The sequence below is a fragment of the Canis lupus genome, chromosome 9 (genome assembly GCF_048164855.1).
Source record: "Canis lupus baileyi chromosome 9, mCanLup2.hap1, whole genome shotgun sequence".
Classification (NCBI taxonomy): domain Eukaryota; kingdom Metazoa; phylum Chordata; class Mammalia; order Carnivora; family Canidae; genus Canis; species Canis lupus.
This window is the reverse complement of record NC_132846.1, coordinates 36,598,577-36,616,470: the sequence shown is the minus strand read 5'-3', so window position 1 is coordinate 36,616,470 and position 17,894 is coordinate 36,598,577. Positions and strand designations below refer to the sequence as shown.

Below are 17,894 nucleotides of genomic sequence, written 5' to 3'. Positions count from 1 at the left end.
TCACAACCCTGAGAATATGATGACATTAAAAAAATTAAAAAAAATTTTTTTTAAATATTTTTATTTACTTATTCATGAGAGACAGAGAGAGAGAGAGAGGCAAAGACACAGGCAGAGGGAGAAACAGGCCCCATGAAGGGAGCCTGATGTGGGACTCGATCCCAGGACTCCAGGATCACGCCCTGGGCTGAAGGCAGGTGCTAAACTGCTGAGCCACCCAGGGGTCCCTATGATGCCATTTTAAATCATAGTGTGTGATAATGCATTTCAAAGAGTGGTGAAGTTACCATGAGATTTTAAAGTAGGGAAGATGATTTTTTGAATTATTGGTTATATCTGGATAAGATGTATATTAAATTCTAAACCTTAGAAAATGACAATAATTACATATTTATAATATCAAAAAACATATAATGAAATGATTGTACCTGATGGATGATGAAGTCCAATTTAGTTCTTGCATTTCGGTGAAGTTTGAATGTCCTTGTCGTTCTGCAATCATGTCAGAAGTAAGTCTGCCACCAAATAAATCTTTTGCACATTCAGTCTCTGGTGCTTCCTATATATGAGGACATTTAGAAAGTGATGTCTTCTCTTACAGATGACTAAATGGCATTAATTCTTTGGTTTTAGGTCAAAATGGAGCGGACTCATTTCTTCTTATTCCTCGTCTTAAATACTGCCGAAACTCCTACACATTATATATATGAAATAAACATAAAGTAGACCAAAAGGTGCAGAGAAGGTAGACCAACTAGGGACCTTGGGACCTGAGGAATGGCACTGTGGTGAGCTCCCTGGCATATTATTGTGATTTATAATAAATATATATTTAGTCTTTATCCACTGTTCCTGGCCTGGCCATGTGGTTAGGCAGGAGAGCAAGGGAAACCTGGCCTATTAAAGGGATGCCCATAAAAGTCAGGGCCCCATGGAAATTTAAGGAGTACAGTACAATAAGACACATTGATGCCTATGAGAACTCCCTTCCAGGTTTGAAAGGTGATGGGAATTGACAAGCAGATATCCCCGTATGCTCACTTAGGGTGGCCACCTGGCTTTATGAAATAGACACTGGAGGGTCTGCAGCAATGCAGAGGTGGTCTGAATCTAGACATTTTTCTCTTGCACCCTCTGAGGCACAAAATACCAATAAGTACTGTTCTGTCTGCCAGCAAAAGAGACCAAGACTGCAGATGACTATGTGGCAGATCTCCCTCATGGGAAGGCCTTGAACATAGCTGGCAAATCAGACTGATTCTGGTAGCCCTAAGGACTGCAGAAGGGTCTTGACAGAAATAGAAACTGAATCTGGACTGGATTTTGCTTACCCAGTGGTAAATGCAAGTGCTCAGAGTGCTATAAAAGAACTGAGACAGAAGATATCAATGCCAATTTAGACAACTGACTGTTCTTTCTTCAGACCAAGGAACACATTTGAAGCCCCAAATGTCCAACAATGGGCAGTAAGATCTCTTCAAGAGTAATTGCTTGATAGAGAATTGGAATGGGAATTAAAACATTGGTTGTCTACAGTGGGAGGATAAAAGCATGAAGGGCTGGTTTACACATCTTCATGAGAATGCTCACACTCAGTGTGAACATGAGTGAGGCTAAAGAGATGTCCATAGACTTCTGTTTTTCTCCTGGTTCTGAGGAAGTATGCTGATATGACTGTGCTATTCTTGCTAAGGGAAGATGATGCTCACTTGAGCATGATGATGATACACCACTATCCTCTTTAATTCAAACCTAAGTTTGGTATCATATTAGTCATAAGGCAATGTTGAAAATGATTATGGCCTATGGATATATGAATATGAATTGGACCAAATGCTATGAGTCACAAAACAGCTTACAATAGAGATTCCATCCAAAGCTTTCAGTTCTGGAAGATGAAATATTACAAACAACCGGTAGTTTTCTTGATTCCATACAATAATGTTTCCATGCATGTCAAGAATGACCAGGTTGCATAAACCCTGGGTAATAAAAACACATACATTTAAAAATATATCTATATATCTCTATCTATCTCTGTTTCTATCTCTACCTACCTACACACACACACATACGTGTAGCAAGTTTTTTCTACTACTCTAGCAAGTTTTTTCTTCATAAGAGTCTAATCATCCTTGAATTTTAATAATTGAATTGCTCTATCATTTAATAGTGATTTCAGTGTTTTTAAGTATATATTTTATTGCAGGAGTTATCCTTGCAGACCAGTAAGTTCTGATTTTGTATAATATTTCAGTGGGATGTGTTAGATGATAAGAATCTCTTTTAGGATGCTGTTGCTAAATGTATTATCAGTAGTAAAGATGTGGAAGGAACTTTGGTAAGTCTAAAACCATATGTTTTGTGTATGGGATAATAGTCTATTAAATAGTATGCATGTTTGTATATAGATATAACAGGAATGAGAAACACTGCCTTCTGATGAGGGATAAAACTGATGTGCTTCTATCTTTTGAGAAAGTAGCAGAGTCCATCTTAAGGGAAAATGTGCTTTCTTATTAGACAGGACATGCCGATGTGCCTTCACTGCGCAGGAAGAGCCCAGAGCAGAGGTGGATGGGAGAGGTTAAGACCAGTGGGAGTAACACTACTCTCATCATGATGTAAAATGGTTTATTTTCCTGCTGCTATCATTGGTTAGGTTGCCTCTGCAGCTTTAGAAGAAGTAATTATATTGAGGGAGTAGGAGGGGAGAAGACTGAACACAAGGAAAGATAGAAAATGGACATAAGTTTTTGGTAGGAGGTAAAGTACTACCTAGTGATATGGTATCAGCAAACAGAAAGAGGCCATCGTGAGAGTACCAGTGGTAGGGAACGGCCATTGAACTTTAGAAACAGTGAAGTCACACAATGCATTTGAGCGATTTCCTATTCTGTGCTATAGTAAACTTCCCTTTTATTCAAATTTTCAGATGGGGCACTGGGTGTCTCAGTGGTTGAGCATCTAGATGCCTTTGGCTCAGGTTGTGATCCTGGGGTCTGGGATTAGAGTCCTGCATCAGGCTTCCTGTGAGGAGCCTGCTTGTTCCTCTGCCTATGTCTCTGCCTTTCTCTCTGTCTCTTATGAATAAATAAATTAATTAATTACTTAAAAAATTTTCAGGAAAGCCTATTATATAGTAGCCTTGACTTAGACATTTCGTTGGGAGAATTAAAGAGGACAAAGCTGGGCAAAGTCATCCAAAAAGAGTTGGGGTCACCAGTAAGAATCGATGAGAGATAATCAAGAATTCCTCTGAGAACAGGAAATGTTAAAGACTCTAACTCCCCAACCACGGGGACATTATACACGTTTATGTATGTATAAATAGAATGCAAATACATTTTAGTAAACCTTGTTATTCTTGATTTTTACTTTCTTTATATTTTTCTATATCTTCCAAACTTACACATTGAACATGCATTATTTTCATAATATAAAAAGACAATACATATTTTAAAAAACAAAAACTTTACCACCTCAGATAGTCACCTTTAAATTGTAGATCTCCTGATTGAGAGCAATATAGTTGTTGCTTATGTATAATTCAATCAGAGTAAGAGCTTTTTGTAAACCACTCAATGAAGTTATTCTGTTGTTCTCAAGAGAAAGGGAGTGAAGATGAAGCATGTTATCAAAAGTATGTTTTTCCAGACCAGTGAGAAGATTATTATTTATGCTGAGGCGGGTTAATTTAGTCAGTCTGGAAATGCCTAGAAAAATAAGCAAATACAAGAAAAAATTCAGATAGCACTGAAAAGCTAATATAAAAAATGGCTGGCCATTTTACTCTTTCTCTTTAGACTCTATAGTATTAGCTATCATTGTTTTAACTTCTGTTTAAGATGGATATAATGTATTCCAGCTAATATATTAAATTCCAGTTTTGGATTTCTAAGTAGACTCAGTCTTCTTAGGTGTTAAGGGAAGCTATTATGTAGGAAATATTGAGTTTTGCTTTCAAATAACCTTCAAATAATATAATTAAGATTTTCACCATCATAGTCACACAAAGCTAAAAAAAAAATCACCAGCCCCTATTTTAAAACATTTAAAATAAAGCACTAGATACACCACTTTGGAAAGTATTCCTCATTGTGGCATCATTTGTATTAAAAAGAACCATTCGGCCTAATTCTACCTTTAGATGCTTAAAAGCACTTCAAGACAGAACTTTAGAAAATGCCACCCCTTACTACCTCTAGCTCTTATGGATACTAGGTACTGGAGGCACTTTTTAACTATATGTAGGTAGGATGGTGCAAGTTGAAAGATGAGAACTTTGGGAGTCAGAGTTTGTTCCAAAGTATTACTAGATTTGGGATCATAGGTATATCATGTAAAATGTTGTAATTTCTGTGCTTCGTTTTCCTCATCCATAAAAAGAATGTACTAAGGGGAGCCAGGGAGGCTCAATCGGTTGGGCATCTGACTCTTGATCTCAGCTCAGTTTTCTATCTCCTGACTGTGAGTTCAGGCCCCATGCTGGGCTCCACACCTAGCTTACTTAAAAAAAAAAAGGACAGACTGAAATCTGCTTCTTTTTTTTAAATTTATTTGTTATTGGTATTCAATTTGCCAACATATAGAATAACACCCAGTGCTCATCCCGTCAAGTGCCCACCTCAATGCCTGTCATCCAGTCACCCCCACCCCCCACCCACCTCCCCTTCTACCACCCCTAGTTCGTTTCCCAGAGTTAGGAGTCTTTCATTTTCTGTCTCCTGCTTCTACGGGGTTATAGAATCAAATGGAATGGCATTTGGAAAACATCATTTATAGTTTTGGCAAATACATTTTGTGTATGCTGGCTTTTCACAGCAGCCTTCATCATGGGACTATGCAATGCTAAATTAACCTGATCTAGGGCAAGTTAGGATAAAACCATCACAGCAAAAAATCCTTAGATGGATATTAAACCTATCTGTGTCTGGAGAAAAGAAAAGAAATACCTGTTAAAGTTGAGTGAGGTAAAAATATCATCTCTGAAAAATGGGTATAGGAAAAATATGTTAGAGGATTCTTCCCTTCAGTAGGCTTATGGATGAGAATAAAAAGGAAACCAGGTTCTCATTATACATACAAAGCAAAACTAACACCTTTTGTATAGGAATGGAAGACTAGTGATGGTTCTAAAGACAGATGTCTGAGCTACCCCCAGGTTTACTCAATTGAAATCTACAAAGGAGTGGCTTGTGAATCTGTATATTCAATAAGTTTCCCAAGTGATTCTGATGATCAAGTAAGTTTTAGAAGCAGATTGTTAAGAGTAAATATAAAGTATAACAAATGTTATACATACTATTTTTTAAAGATGTTTATTACTTGATTTTGCATATGTAATTTTTTGAAATAGAAATTTTCTATTTTATGAAAAAGCACACACACATACAGCTGAAAAGAATCCAACAATTCAAAAATGAGTAAAGTATAAATTCTCTTCCAGCCATGATTTTCCAGATCTTACCTTCTCTCCTTGACAAGAACAAACATGTTAGCGAAATGCACAACCAGAAATATTCTATACCTAGATAAACCTAACATTAGTAAAGCTGCTCAACAATACTTCTTTATATGGATCCCTATAAAAGGTTATATAGTACATTTGCTTTTCAACCTCTAGTGAATAAAGTTTTCATTTTTGTTAGTCTTCACATTTCCAAATGTAACTTTAATTCCATATTTTGAAAAATGAACTGGGCTGCTTTATCTTTTTCAAAAGCACACTTCATTCATTCATTCTTCACATTCTATAGATATTAATTACTGCCTAGTTTATAATGCGCTAGGTTTGGTAATAGGTGGTAAACACTGTCACAGAAGAGAGGAGAGGAAAGTTAGAGGAGGTAAAAGTCTGCTAGCTGGGCTTATTACGTATAGCAACTGGTCCCAGATCCTACCAGCATGAGTGTAGAACGCTCTTCCCCAAACCTTCTTGGAACTTCTCTAGACATCTCCCTCCTCAGACTCAGAAATTCTGTCCTCACTGTTATTCATTGTTTGCTCTTGTTAACTAGACATTCATACTTTAAGATTTTCAAATTCTCAGATACCTTCTATCTTTGAGATGCAGTTTCCATCCAAAGTGAGCTCTTCCAAGTTAACACAAGATTCTAAACCTTCCATTTTGGTGAGATTATTGTTGCTGAATGACGCCCATTTCAAATTTTCCAATTTTTCTAAGTTTGTGATTTCAAAGAGATGTTGCCCATCTAAATTTAAAGCAGTTATCTGTAGAATAATTCACATTTTATATTACTTCCGAATCTTATCAATAAACTCAGTGCTACAAAAAGGCTAATGAAATAATTAGTGACATCAAAGGAATTAAAAACACAGTGAAGCTTACAATAGAGTAAAATTTGATAATATTATAACTCCAAGAGGACTTATATGGTTTTATGGACACTGTGCTGTGCCAGATTCACACCAAAGTGAAAAACTTGTCCCAGCTTCTGAGAGTGCTGCTAGCAGAAAGCCTTTGGTTGTCAGTGCCTTTTGGGACAGCCTCAGCTGCACAGAGCTGTTTTGCCCAAGGTCATGCTGTTTCCCAGGCTGGCCCACATCCAACAATAGAGGGATATAAAGGCCTGGCCATCTCAACCCAACCTGGGGCAAATTTATAAGGCCATTAATTCTAAAATTCACTGTGGTGTCAGCCAGAGCTGTCACTGGGCCTGTATCACACCTAAATATATATATAAAATCTGGTAATAAAAATAATGTATAAGGCTGCTTTGTGCAGCAAAAAGAAGCTGGTGGTGCTCTATAACCCTTTCCCTTATCCTTGGCTGAATTCTGATCAGTTTCCCTAGTCCAATGCCAGGATTCTTAATTTCTTTTACATTGCTGCCCAAACTTTTGGCTTGATTTCTGGTTCTGAGCTTTAAAGCTTGCCTGCTTATTTTGTATTACCAAAACATACCTTTTGGTCTTACAGTGTATCTTTATCTTAAATCTCCAGTTTTATGATGACCACCATTAATGCCTAGTCCCTGTGACATTACCACTCATGACTTGACCTCTCTGTCCATTTTATTTTTTAAATTTATTTTTAAAAAAGATTTTATTTATTCATGAGAGACATGGAGAGAGAGGTAGAGACATAGCCAGAGGGAGAAGCAGACTCCTCGCAGGGTGCCTGATTTAGAACTCAATCCATGGACCGTGGGATCATGCTCTGAGCTGAAAGCAGACGCTCAACCATTGAGCCTCCCAGCCATCCCTCTCATTTGACTTTTCCAGTTTTCTGCCCCTTACCTCTTTGTGCCCTCTTTATGATGCACAGACCAAAGCTTACTAAAAATCAACTGAATTAAGTTTTTATATTAGGTTTAATAGAATTAGCTTTTACCTTCAAGTACCAATTTCCACTCAGATGTAAATGTGGTCCTAACTTGGAAATCTGTGTCAGAATTTTGGCAGAAGGCCATATACTAAGTATCCGTGGTCTTTCCTCTTTAATACTAGAATGCTGTAAGAGAGATAACTAATAAAATAAAAAACATATGATGAATAAAGGAAATGGCATAAAGAAGGGTCATTTATATACAGTTAAAAGTATTGTTTCCTAGATGAGTGGCCCAATGTATAATCTTAAAATGTGTCATTTTCTTTGCCTTAAAATGTTTTCAGTATCTAGATATATATTTTACTTTTTGTTTTAGCAGATATTTAACCATTAGAAAATAATATTTATAGAACTATAAAAGGATTGCTGTAATACAAATATCCATATAATCTATCCATTGAACAAGTTCCAGAGCTAGAATATTCCTCCCTGTGTGCCCATCCTAATCCTTTTCCTCTCCTTCCCCTCAGAAGCTATCACTCATCTCACATGATCAACCAATGACCTAAGAAGCAAATGATCTCCAATTTTATATCTACCATTCATTTGCTTTATAGACCTATGTTTGTGCCCATACATAATATATCATTTAGTCTTATACATATTGGAACCTAATGCACATTGAATAATAAATTCATATTCTTCTATGGGTTGCTATTTTGCTCAACATTGTGTTCATGAGATTCATCTGTGCTGCTGCATGTGGTTGTAGTTCATTCATGTGTCACTGCTCTCCAGTATTTCCTTAGTGATTCTCCCATCAATGAACACTGGGGCTGATTCAGTTTTTCATACTGTTGATATGAATATTCTTGACTCCTGTTGCATACATGCAAGAATATCTTTAGCGTATATACAACTTGCTGGGTTTTAGGGGAAGTATATATTCAGCTTTCCTAGATAATGCAAAATTATTTTCCAAAGTGGTTAAACCAACTGTACTTTTACTTCAAATTTTTGCTAAAACTTGATATTGTCAATAAAAAGAAATAATTAATTCCTGAAGAAGAGTTGGGGATTTACCCTCCCAGAAATCAAAACTTACTAAAATTGCCAACTGGTGGCTATAAATTGGTAGATTATGTGGTTTTAATGTTTATTTTCTTGAATGCTAATGTGGTGAAGCATCTTTTCCTGTTATTTGGCTGTTCTGATTTCCTCTCCAGTATCTTTTGCCTATTTTTCTGTTTGATTGGTTGTCTTTTTTCGGATATGTTCTGGATATGTAAATAACATCTTTTGTCAGTTAGATGTGTTGCAAATTTTTCTCCCAGTATGTAGCTTGCTTTTTCTCTTTCTTTATGGTGTGCCCTTTATGGAACAGATATATTAATTTTAACATAGACAAATCCAGTCTTTTATATTTATGTTGTTTTCTTGAGTAATAAATTCTTCTCTCATTCAAAGTCATAATGATAATCTCTGATCTTTACTTCTAAAGGATTCTTGATTTTGACTTTTACAGTCAAGTCCTTAATGGACCTGTCCCAGTGCCTTTTATTGACTAGCCTTCCTGATCTGTAAAGGTAGCTCAGTTTGTTATTTATCAAGTTTCCGTGTATATATGGGTCTATATTGGTTCTGTTCTCTTGGTCTGTGCCGAATCTACCTTTTTTTTAAAAGTAGGCTCCACACCCAGCATGGAGGCCAATGTGGGGCTTGAACTCATTGACCCTGAGATCAAGACCTGAGCTGAAAATCAAGAGTCAGACACTTAACCAACTGACCCACCTAGGTGCTCCAAGTCTATTGTCTTCAGTGATTTTGTAAGTTTTGATTTCTGGTAGGATAAATCCCCAGCTCTTCTTCAGGAATTAAATATATTTTTATTGACAAAGGAAGTTCTTTCCTTCATTTTGAATAGATCCCAAATTAAACATCATATTAAGGAACTAATACTCAAATATCTCACAAAGAGTAAATAGCTAGAGAACTAGAGTAAAGATATTTAAGATGAAGCTACTTTGGCCAAAGTATAGCATTCTTAATCTGGATAATATGAACTTTCTCCATGCACCCCAAGTTAATAGGTTATGTGTTTTTTATTTTGTTTTTTTCCAGATACATATCATACCAATACTAGGTAGGTAGTTCACTAAGTGCTTTATTAAGGCCTCTAAGCTTACCTTATCCACAGTAAGTTATTTTCATTTCTATAAAGGACTCTGGTGAGTTCAGGTTGACTAGGAAAAAAAGTTACCCTAGAGGAATTTTTGTTGATTTTTAGGGTAGTGCATTAGGGATGAGTATCCACACAATCAGCTGGTATTTAAACGGGATATATTTAAACAGGAAAAAAAGTTCAGGTGTATGATTGTTATATATTAACTGACTTTTTTATTAGAATGCTAAGAGAGCATACAACATCTTAATAACAAAGCAAGAGTATGGACAATATAATTTGTATATTCTAAATTGCACAGGAAATATTAGACAGTAAAACCCAACCTGAGTAATCTTTGTTCCAGTAATAAATTTCATAGCTGTTGTTGCTTCTTCTTCAGAAATGAGGAGTCCATCTAAATGAGTGAGAGTCTTTAATCTGCCAATAACACTCAGCCTTAATGTGGCTGGCTTGGGAAAAATAACAAAAAGTTAATTTTTACAATATATATATATATATTATGGCATGGAAAGGAGTGCTTCTTCATTCCTTCCCATGTAATTCAAAATTATGCATCTCCCACTTTATTAGATATATCTACAAATAAGGGCTTAACTTAGTACTTTAATAGCTGAACTTAAATTATATTTAAGAACTAATCTGTTTTGTTTGAAGGTAGATGGCTCTATTCTTATGAAGGAAGGGAAGTCCTATAACCTGTTGAAAAGTATGGTGAAAAAAGTGTTCAGAGAATTGCAGTGTCTCTGCTTATCCAGATCAGCAGTTAGTCAGCTCTATTTGTGATTCTGTATCGATCTTTGACATTTAGTTTGGCAACAGGAAGATAGCTGTACTATGTCCAGGCACATTCTGGGTTTACTTTGGCAAAAGAAAAATATCCTTCAATTCTTCTGAGCAAGAAGGAAGAGATACAACAATGTAAACACAGTAATATGGCGAATTTAATAGAACCAATCATTAGCCTTTTTTGAAAACGTTGAACACAGTCATATATATTTTTGAAAAGCAAAGGAGGATTTTTGAATATATAAAGTTGGGGCTTATTTTAAATACTTGAAGATTCTTAAACCTAACTACTGATACTGAAATTTCTAGCATGAATCTATGTCTTTTTTGTGATGAGAAAAAAATAAGTGTTCAATCAAATTTCCATTTACAGCAGAACATAAGCCTTTATAATACAGGTTTATCATGGGAAGTGACAAATTTGTTCCCCTGTAATGGTATGTCTCTGTCACTGTATTCTATTATCCTTGACCCCACTGCCTCATTACCATAGGTTTTATTAGCACACTGAACTATATAAATTCTCCCAAGGATTGTAAATGGCAGTGGTATCTAACACTCTTTAAGCCATAATACTCTCAAGCTATTAGAGCTTATCAAAAAAATCTTTTCTTATGTAATATTTGATTCATTTGATCACTACACTAAATTCAGCTTATGAAATACTTAAAGGAATTCTAACAAAACACAGATAGTTTGCCTATTTCTGGCTATTACTGAATGGTAGTAAGAAACTGGCTTTGAAATAAAAATGATCGTTTGCTTTTTTATAAACACATCTGCTGCATACCTTTTGCCATGGATTATGCCTAATATCAAGAGTAAGAAGGCTTGTGGTGTGTTTGCATAACATATTTATTTCATCACCAGATTTTTTCAGTTGATTCCAGCTCAAGTCTAAGTGCTTCAGTTTCATCAGACCTCTAAATCCCTCCAGGGTTATCACATGGTTATGGCTTGCATCCAAATATTCAAGGTTATACTGCAAAACATACAAACAGAAGTGGTGCAAAAAAGGATCATAGATTGTATTTACAGAGTTATTTTCTCTAAGATTCACTAAGTACTTTATATAATTTTTGGTAATTCTTACAGAAAACCTACAAAGTAGATATATTGCAATTATGGTATCAGTCTATGTATTATCCCAAAGAGCTACAGGCATTTTATTTGTAGACTTTTCTTATTCTCACTTCACCCTTATAATATACAGTGACCGTGTTTGTTTTCATAGAAAAGAAGGTGAAGAGTAACTGACAAGATAATTTGTCCCTAACAAACAAAGAATTACACATAATGCTATCTGGGCACTGACTTATACCATTAAACCCATACATAGTCTGGCTAAAAAAGGTTCATCTTTAGAGGTAGAAATTAGGCCTATTCTATAATTCTCTCTTTTAAAAGTACATGACTTTTAATAACTTGAAAATCATTAAATTTATGCACATTCTAAATTGGAAATTTGGGAAATATAAAAAAATTGAAAGAAAAATAGAAAGCACATATAATTCTATTGCTCAGAAGGAACCACTGAAAATCTGTTTTTAAATTATATGCACATATTTTCTTACATAAAACAGACTGTATTATATAGAAATTTGTATCCCTTTAACATTCACACATCATTAAATATTCTTCAAAATTGTTTTTCACGATTGTATAATATTTTAATGAGTGAATTATTAGGATTATTTTAAACATTTTACTATGAACAATTATGTGGCTTTAATTATTGGCAACATGACAACAAACATCCATAATCATGATACTTTAACTAAGACTCTACTATTTTTTCAGAAAAGATTTTTAGAAATGAGATTATTAGTTTTAAGGATTTCTATATTGTTAGATTTTTTTTTTTTTACATTTTCTTTTTCTTTGAAGTAAGCTCCATGTCCAGTGCAGAGCCCAATACAGGGCTCAAACTCATGACTGTCAGCTGAGATCAAGAGTCCGATGCTCAATCAACTGAGGCATCCCTATATTGTTAAGATTTTTGATAAATGCTGCTAAATAATTTTCAAGGAAGTTTGTACCAATTTTTTCTTCCAACAGTAGAATATGGGAATGGTCATTTTCTTAAATACTAATTCAACTGCCTTTTTAAAATTTACATTGCTTATTACCAGTGAAGTTGAACATCTTTCCTAAGTTTTGTATTAGTCATTTAAAAATTTTTTTTGTTTATTGTTTCTTATCTTTAGCCATTTATCTGTTCAGATCTTCATTTAATTATTTTTAAGAAGTCTTTAAGATTTCAGGGGCAACTGGATGGCTCAGTTGGTTGAGCATCTGCCTTTGGTTCAGGTCATGATCCCAGAATCCTGGGATAGAGTCTGGCTTTGGGCTCCTTGCTCAGTGGGGAGAATGGTTCTCCATCTCCCCATCCCCCTCTCTCCTCTTGGTTGAGCTCTCTTTTTCTTAGATAAATAAATAAAATCTAAAAAAAAAAAAAAAAAAAAGAAGAAGAAGAAGAAGTCTTTAAGACTTTAATTTGTTACAAATAAAATTTTCTTTTTTTTAACATTTTATTTATTCATTTGACAGAGAAAGAGGGAGGGTGCACAAGCAAAGGGGAGTGGCAGGCAGAGGGAGAGGGAACCATACATCATAAAAAGATAACTGCCTTCTTTCCTTGAAAATGGGGATGGGGCCTTCATGTTTATATTCCCACGGGATAAAATAGACTCTATGAACTCGGTAGATATTCATGGAACAATATTTTCAGTTTGGTAGCAGGGGTCTTAATATTTTTGTACTTCAGTTTGTCTTTCTTAAATTATAATACACTAAAGCCAGCTTACAAAGACTGAAACCTACAACACCTCTTTTCAGTATTCTTAGAGATAAGGTTCATTCTCTAAGTATAAATTAGCTCTCTCTAGACATCAGGGACACTTTAGCAATATATTTTTCATTGGAAAAGATAAAATGGAACTATTATCTCAAAAAAAATTGGCACATAATCTACAATAAGATTGCAAATAGCCATACATATCTGTCTTTCTCTGGCCAACTCTGACTGTGGTGGAACTATTTTCGGAGAAAAAAAAAATCTCTTCCTGTTCCTTTCTCTTAGATACTCTCTTTTCCTGATAGTTCAGGTAAGAGAATGACAAACATGCAGCTTAGGACTTTTAAGTTTATCTTATATGGATGTCTTGTTTAGAGTTTTAAAAACTCTATAAATACCATATTGTGTATATCTTTTTCCACCATTAATGAAGCCTAAGTCTTCCATTATATAAGCAATGTTATGTTGGGTATTTTGATTTAAAAGTCAAGGTCTGGATGATGAACATTTAAGAACAATATATTTACTTTCTGCAACCTAATAGAAGCAACTTCTGACACACAAGAAGGGAAACTCTCCATGTTAGAGACATGCTTAAGGGAAATGATAATAAAAATGAGATATCTCAAAAGCAAATTAAAAATTTTAGAAGATAGGGATGCCTGGGTGGCTCAGTGGTTGAGTGTCTGCCTTTGGCTCAGGGCGTGATCCCAGTTCGGGAATCGAGTCCCATATCAGGCTCCCCCCCACTTCTCCCTCTGCCTGTCTCTGCCTCTCTCTCTGTCTCTCATGAATAAATAAATAAAATCTTAAAAAAAAAACCTTAGGGGATCCCTGGGTGGGTCAGTGGTTTAGCGCCTGCCTTTGGCCTAGGGCATGATCCTGGAGTCCTGGGATCGAGTTCCATGCCGGGCTCCCTGCATGGAGCCTGCTTCTCCCCCCCCCCCATCTCTCTCTCTCTGTTTCTCTCATGAATAAATAAAAAGCATAAAAAAAAAAACCTTAGAAGACAATAGGAATGACAGGCAAGTGATGAAATTAGATCATAGCCTTTTATAATGCCAGGATAAACATAATTCATATATTTTTAAAAATTATTTTATTTATTTATTTGACAGAGAAATAGAGAAAGCCAGAGAGCACAAGTTGGGGAAATGGAGAGGAAGAAGGAGAAGCAGGCTCGCCACTGAGCAGGGAGCCTGATGCAGGGTTCTATCCCAGGACCCTGGGATCATGACCTGAGCCGAAGGCAGACGCTTACCTGACTGAGCCACCCAGGCATCTCCATAATTCATATTAAACATACATACAAAGCTCAGTACTGGCAGCACGTTTTCAATCTCTCTGAAACCCCACATGAAAACAGAATAAATACATAAAACCCAAATTCTATGGACATTTCTAACAAAGTTACGTGACAAGGTAGCCTCATAAGCCTCCAAAGAAGTTGTAAGGATAAACCACCAACAATAAGATCTACATAGTATCCATGTCTATGTGAGAGGAAGAAGGAAGTATCAGGGCAGTATCTGATCCTAAGAACAAAAGAGCCCCCATATAGCCAGCCAATGTTTCCTGGAAAGTTTGGAACCAATATGATACAGCTGGGAGGAGTTTTGCCAGATGAAAACCTGGGACCCACAGGAGAAAGGTCTGAAGCAGCTGGAGTGGTATAGCACTTACCATCCCTAAAACTGCCCTACCAGGGCTCCCTTCTAGAACAGAATCCTTCTCAAAGAAGCAACTGTTGAGGTTAAGTAAAAAATTAAACAGGCAAAAAAAGAAAAAAGAGCAAAAGAGGAGAGAGAGAGAGAGAGAGACAAAGTAGAAGAAGGGAATAGAATAGAAAAGAAGAAGGAGGAGGAGGAGGAGGAGAAGGGAATAGACTCAGGAAATCTCACTACAGGTTTTTTTTTAAGCCCATATAAACAAGAGAGGGAGATCTGTGAAGGTAGGAAAGCTTTCCCAAACCTCACTTCATTTTAAAAGTTAAAAAAAACTAACTTCACTAAAAAATGAGCAACAGAAAAGTATTGAGATCAAATCCCAGACAAAGCTAGGAAAGCTAGCACAGGAGTGGGAAGGAGAGGGAGGGAGATGGGGGTGCGGAAAAAGAGAGAGACATTGGTGTGGGCAATAAAAGTACACCAGAAAGATATGCTCGAAATTTATTACTATTAACTATTTTAAGACAAGCAAAAAGATGTTAATGATACAAAACATAAAATAACAAATATGGATTAGAAAAACTCAGCAGTGAGGTAAAAGAACCCAGAAAAGAATTTGAAATAAAATAAAAGCATTTCAGAAACAAAGACTAAATAGTCAAACACAAAAGCAATTAAACACAATAGATAATGCTTTGACACAGAAGGTAAAAAAAAGAAAAACTATAAAATCAAATCAATTTGAAACTTTAAATTAAGAGATAAAAAGGACTCAAGAGAAAGTGATAGACAGTGAAGATAGCTAAAGATTCAGCATATGGATAATGTGAATCCCTGAAGAAAACCAAAGCAAGGAAACAGAAAAATAGCTAAAAAGTTCCAGTTTAAAAAAAGAAAAGAAAGGGGGTACCTGGGTGGCTCAGTTGGTTAAGCATCCGACTCTTGGTTTCAGCTCAGGTCATGGTTTCAGCTCAGGTTATGGCTTCAGGGTCATGGGATTAAGCTCCAGTCGGGCTCTGTACTTAGTGGAGAGTCTACTGGAGATTCTCCTTTTCTCCCCATCTCTGCGTCTCCCCTCACTAGTGCTTGTACTCTCTTTCTCCTAATTTATTAAATAAAATCTAAAAAAAAAAAAAAAAAAAAGAAAGAAAGAAAGAAACTAGGGCTCCTTGAAGAAATAGCTGATCCCATGTCTACAAAGAAAATACAGAAAATGTATGTGGAATATCTTTTATGCCAGGTGGTAAAGAAGCTATCAGAGACCACTAGGATCATGGCAAAAGAAACTAACTTTAAAATGCTCCCATTGGCTAAGGATGAGACAATCTGAGCTTCAATCATGATAATAATTGCAATGGATGGACTCTCATCAAATCTATTTAAGTCTCTCCATTCCTAGTGATATTAAAAAAGGAATTGCTCATCTTTGGGAAATCACAAAGAACCAATTCATTATCTTCAAAATGGTAAATAAAAGCAAATAAGCATCTATTCTGCACTTTTTCCCTTTTTCTTTAGGTAATTCCTGCACCCAGCATGGGGCTCAAACTCACAACCCAAGATCAAGAGTTGCATGCTTTACCGACTGAGCCAACCAGGTGCCGTTATTCTGCATTTTCTGTATGACTGGTACCACTGGTAACCAACTAACAGATAAGGGGAAATGTCTATCCAAAAATATTCCAACTAATAAATGAAAAAGAAATGACAGAATAAGAATATTGCCATTTTGTAATCATTGATGAATTAATTGATATAGGCATTAATAATAGCTACTGGCATCAGAAAAGTAAGTCAACAAGGATCTTCTGCTTCCTACACAGTCTTGCCAGAGGAACAGAACCCAAGTCCCAATCTCTGGATCTAGTTGCTAGTTTACAGAAAATATGGAGGGTGGAGGGCATGTAGGGTTTTATTATAAGCAAATCAGCAGAGTCCAGACCGTGGGACACTTTGGGGATTGGAAGGTCGACGTATTTCTACAGATAAACTATGGGGAGTGAAAAGGGACAGAGGGAATAGAAAGGAAATTTATAAGGAAATCTATAAATTAAAAGAGATTTACACAATTTTTAGGATAGCAAAACCAAACTGGGGATATGCTTTTGGGTGATGGAAATATGGGGGGAAATGCAGGGAGAGGATTACTATAAAATCAAGATAATGATTTCTTGAAGGGAAGGGGAATATATAGAAGGGGCTTATGATGTAGGTTACAAATTTCTATTTCTTGACCTGGGTGCTAGAAACAAGCACATTCACCTTATAATAATTTACTGAACCACATGCAATGTAGTTTTCAGTATCTGTGTTTTTACAATAAAAAGGTGAAAAAATATACAGAGTACCTCCTCTCTCTGATCACCCCACCCCTAACATCCCCACAGTCATTTTTTGAGACATTTATTTATACATCAGATACCTGATGTTTGAGAAGTTTATATCTAGCTACCTTTGCTAATCTTAAAGTTTGAAAATACCACTTGGGCATAAAAATCTGTCCAGTTCTCTTGTCTGTAAAATGGTCACAGTCGTATTAATCCAATAAATAGGCTGTGTAACTACAAAGTTAAAAGAAAATCTTTTGGGCAGCCCGGGTGGCTCAGTGGTTTAGTGCTGCCTTCAGCCCAGGGCGTGATCCTGGAGACCCAGGATCGAGTCCCACGTCAGGCTCCCTGCATAGAGCCTACTTCTCCCTCTGCCTGTGTCTCTGCCTCTCTGTGTCTCTCATGAATAGATAAATTTTTTAAAAATTTAAAAAATAAAAGAATATCTTTCCATCTAAGGAGAACAATGAAACTGTGCTGCAAATTATATGCTGAGCAGCTGGCTAAGTTCACTCACTATCCAAGTGCCTTGTGTGACTTAAGAGTTTACTTTTTTTTTGTTAAAGATTTTATTTATTTATTCATAGAGAGACACACACAGAGAGGCAGAGACACAGGCAGAGGGAGAAGCAGGCTCCACGCAGGGAGCCCGATGTGGGACTCGATCCCGGGTCTCCAGGATCACACCCTGGGCTGCAGGCAGCGCTAAACCGCTGCACCACCAGGGCTACCCCAAGAGTTTACTCTTTTCAAAAAATATTTATTTATTTTCAAGAGAGAGGGGGAGAGAAAGAATCTCGAGCAAACTCTCTGCTGAGCCCAATTTGGAGCTCAATCT

The 17,894-nt window shown here is 36.1% G+C and overlaps 1 protein-coding gene and 1 long non-coding RNA gene across 8 annotated transcripts in view; one reads left to right on the top strand and one right to left on the bottom strand.

Moving 5' to 3' along the window:
• LOC140640045 (uncharacterized) overlaps positions 1 to 16,429 on the top strand; it is a 32,291-nt gene extending 15,862 nt beyond the window's left edge. Inside the window, exons 2-3 of the long non-coding RNA XR_012036709.1 lie at positions 634 to 788; positions 16,248 to 16,429. This is a non-coding gene — a long non-coding RNA (uncharacterized lncRNA). The remainder of the gene's footprint in view (positions 1 to 633; positions 789 to 16,247) is intronic.
• LRRC9 (leucine rich repeat containing 9) overlaps positions 1 to 17,894 on the bottom strand; it is a 120,205-nt gene that overhangs the window by 42,476 nt on the left and 59,835 nt on the right. For 6 of the 7 annotated variants that reach the window (XR_012036707.1, XM_072838783.1, XM_072838786.1 and 3 more), the window contains 7 exons: positions 11,056 to 11,247; positions 9,803 to 9,928; positions 7,358 to 7,492; positions 6,057 to 6,234; positions 3,496 to 3,716; positions 1,860 to 1,982; positions 429 to 559 (listed from right to left, as the gene is read on the bottom strand). Coding sequence is in view for 6 of the 7 variants with exons in the window: in XM_072838783.1 (XP_072694884.1) it covers positions 429 to 559; positions 1,860 to 1,982; positions 3,496 to 3,716; positions 6,057 to 6,234; positions 7,358 to 7,492; positions 9,803 to 9,928; positions 11,056 to 11,247 (1,106 nt within the window). In the remaining variant the exon portion in view is untranslated. The remainder of the gene's footprint in view (positions 1 to 428; positions 560 to 1,859; positions 1,983 to 3,495; positions 3,717 to 6,056; positions 6,235 to 7,357; positions 7,493 to 9,802; positions 9,929 to 11,055; positions 11,248 to 17,894) is intronic. The other variant, XM_072838785.1, reaches the window with a different exon arrangement.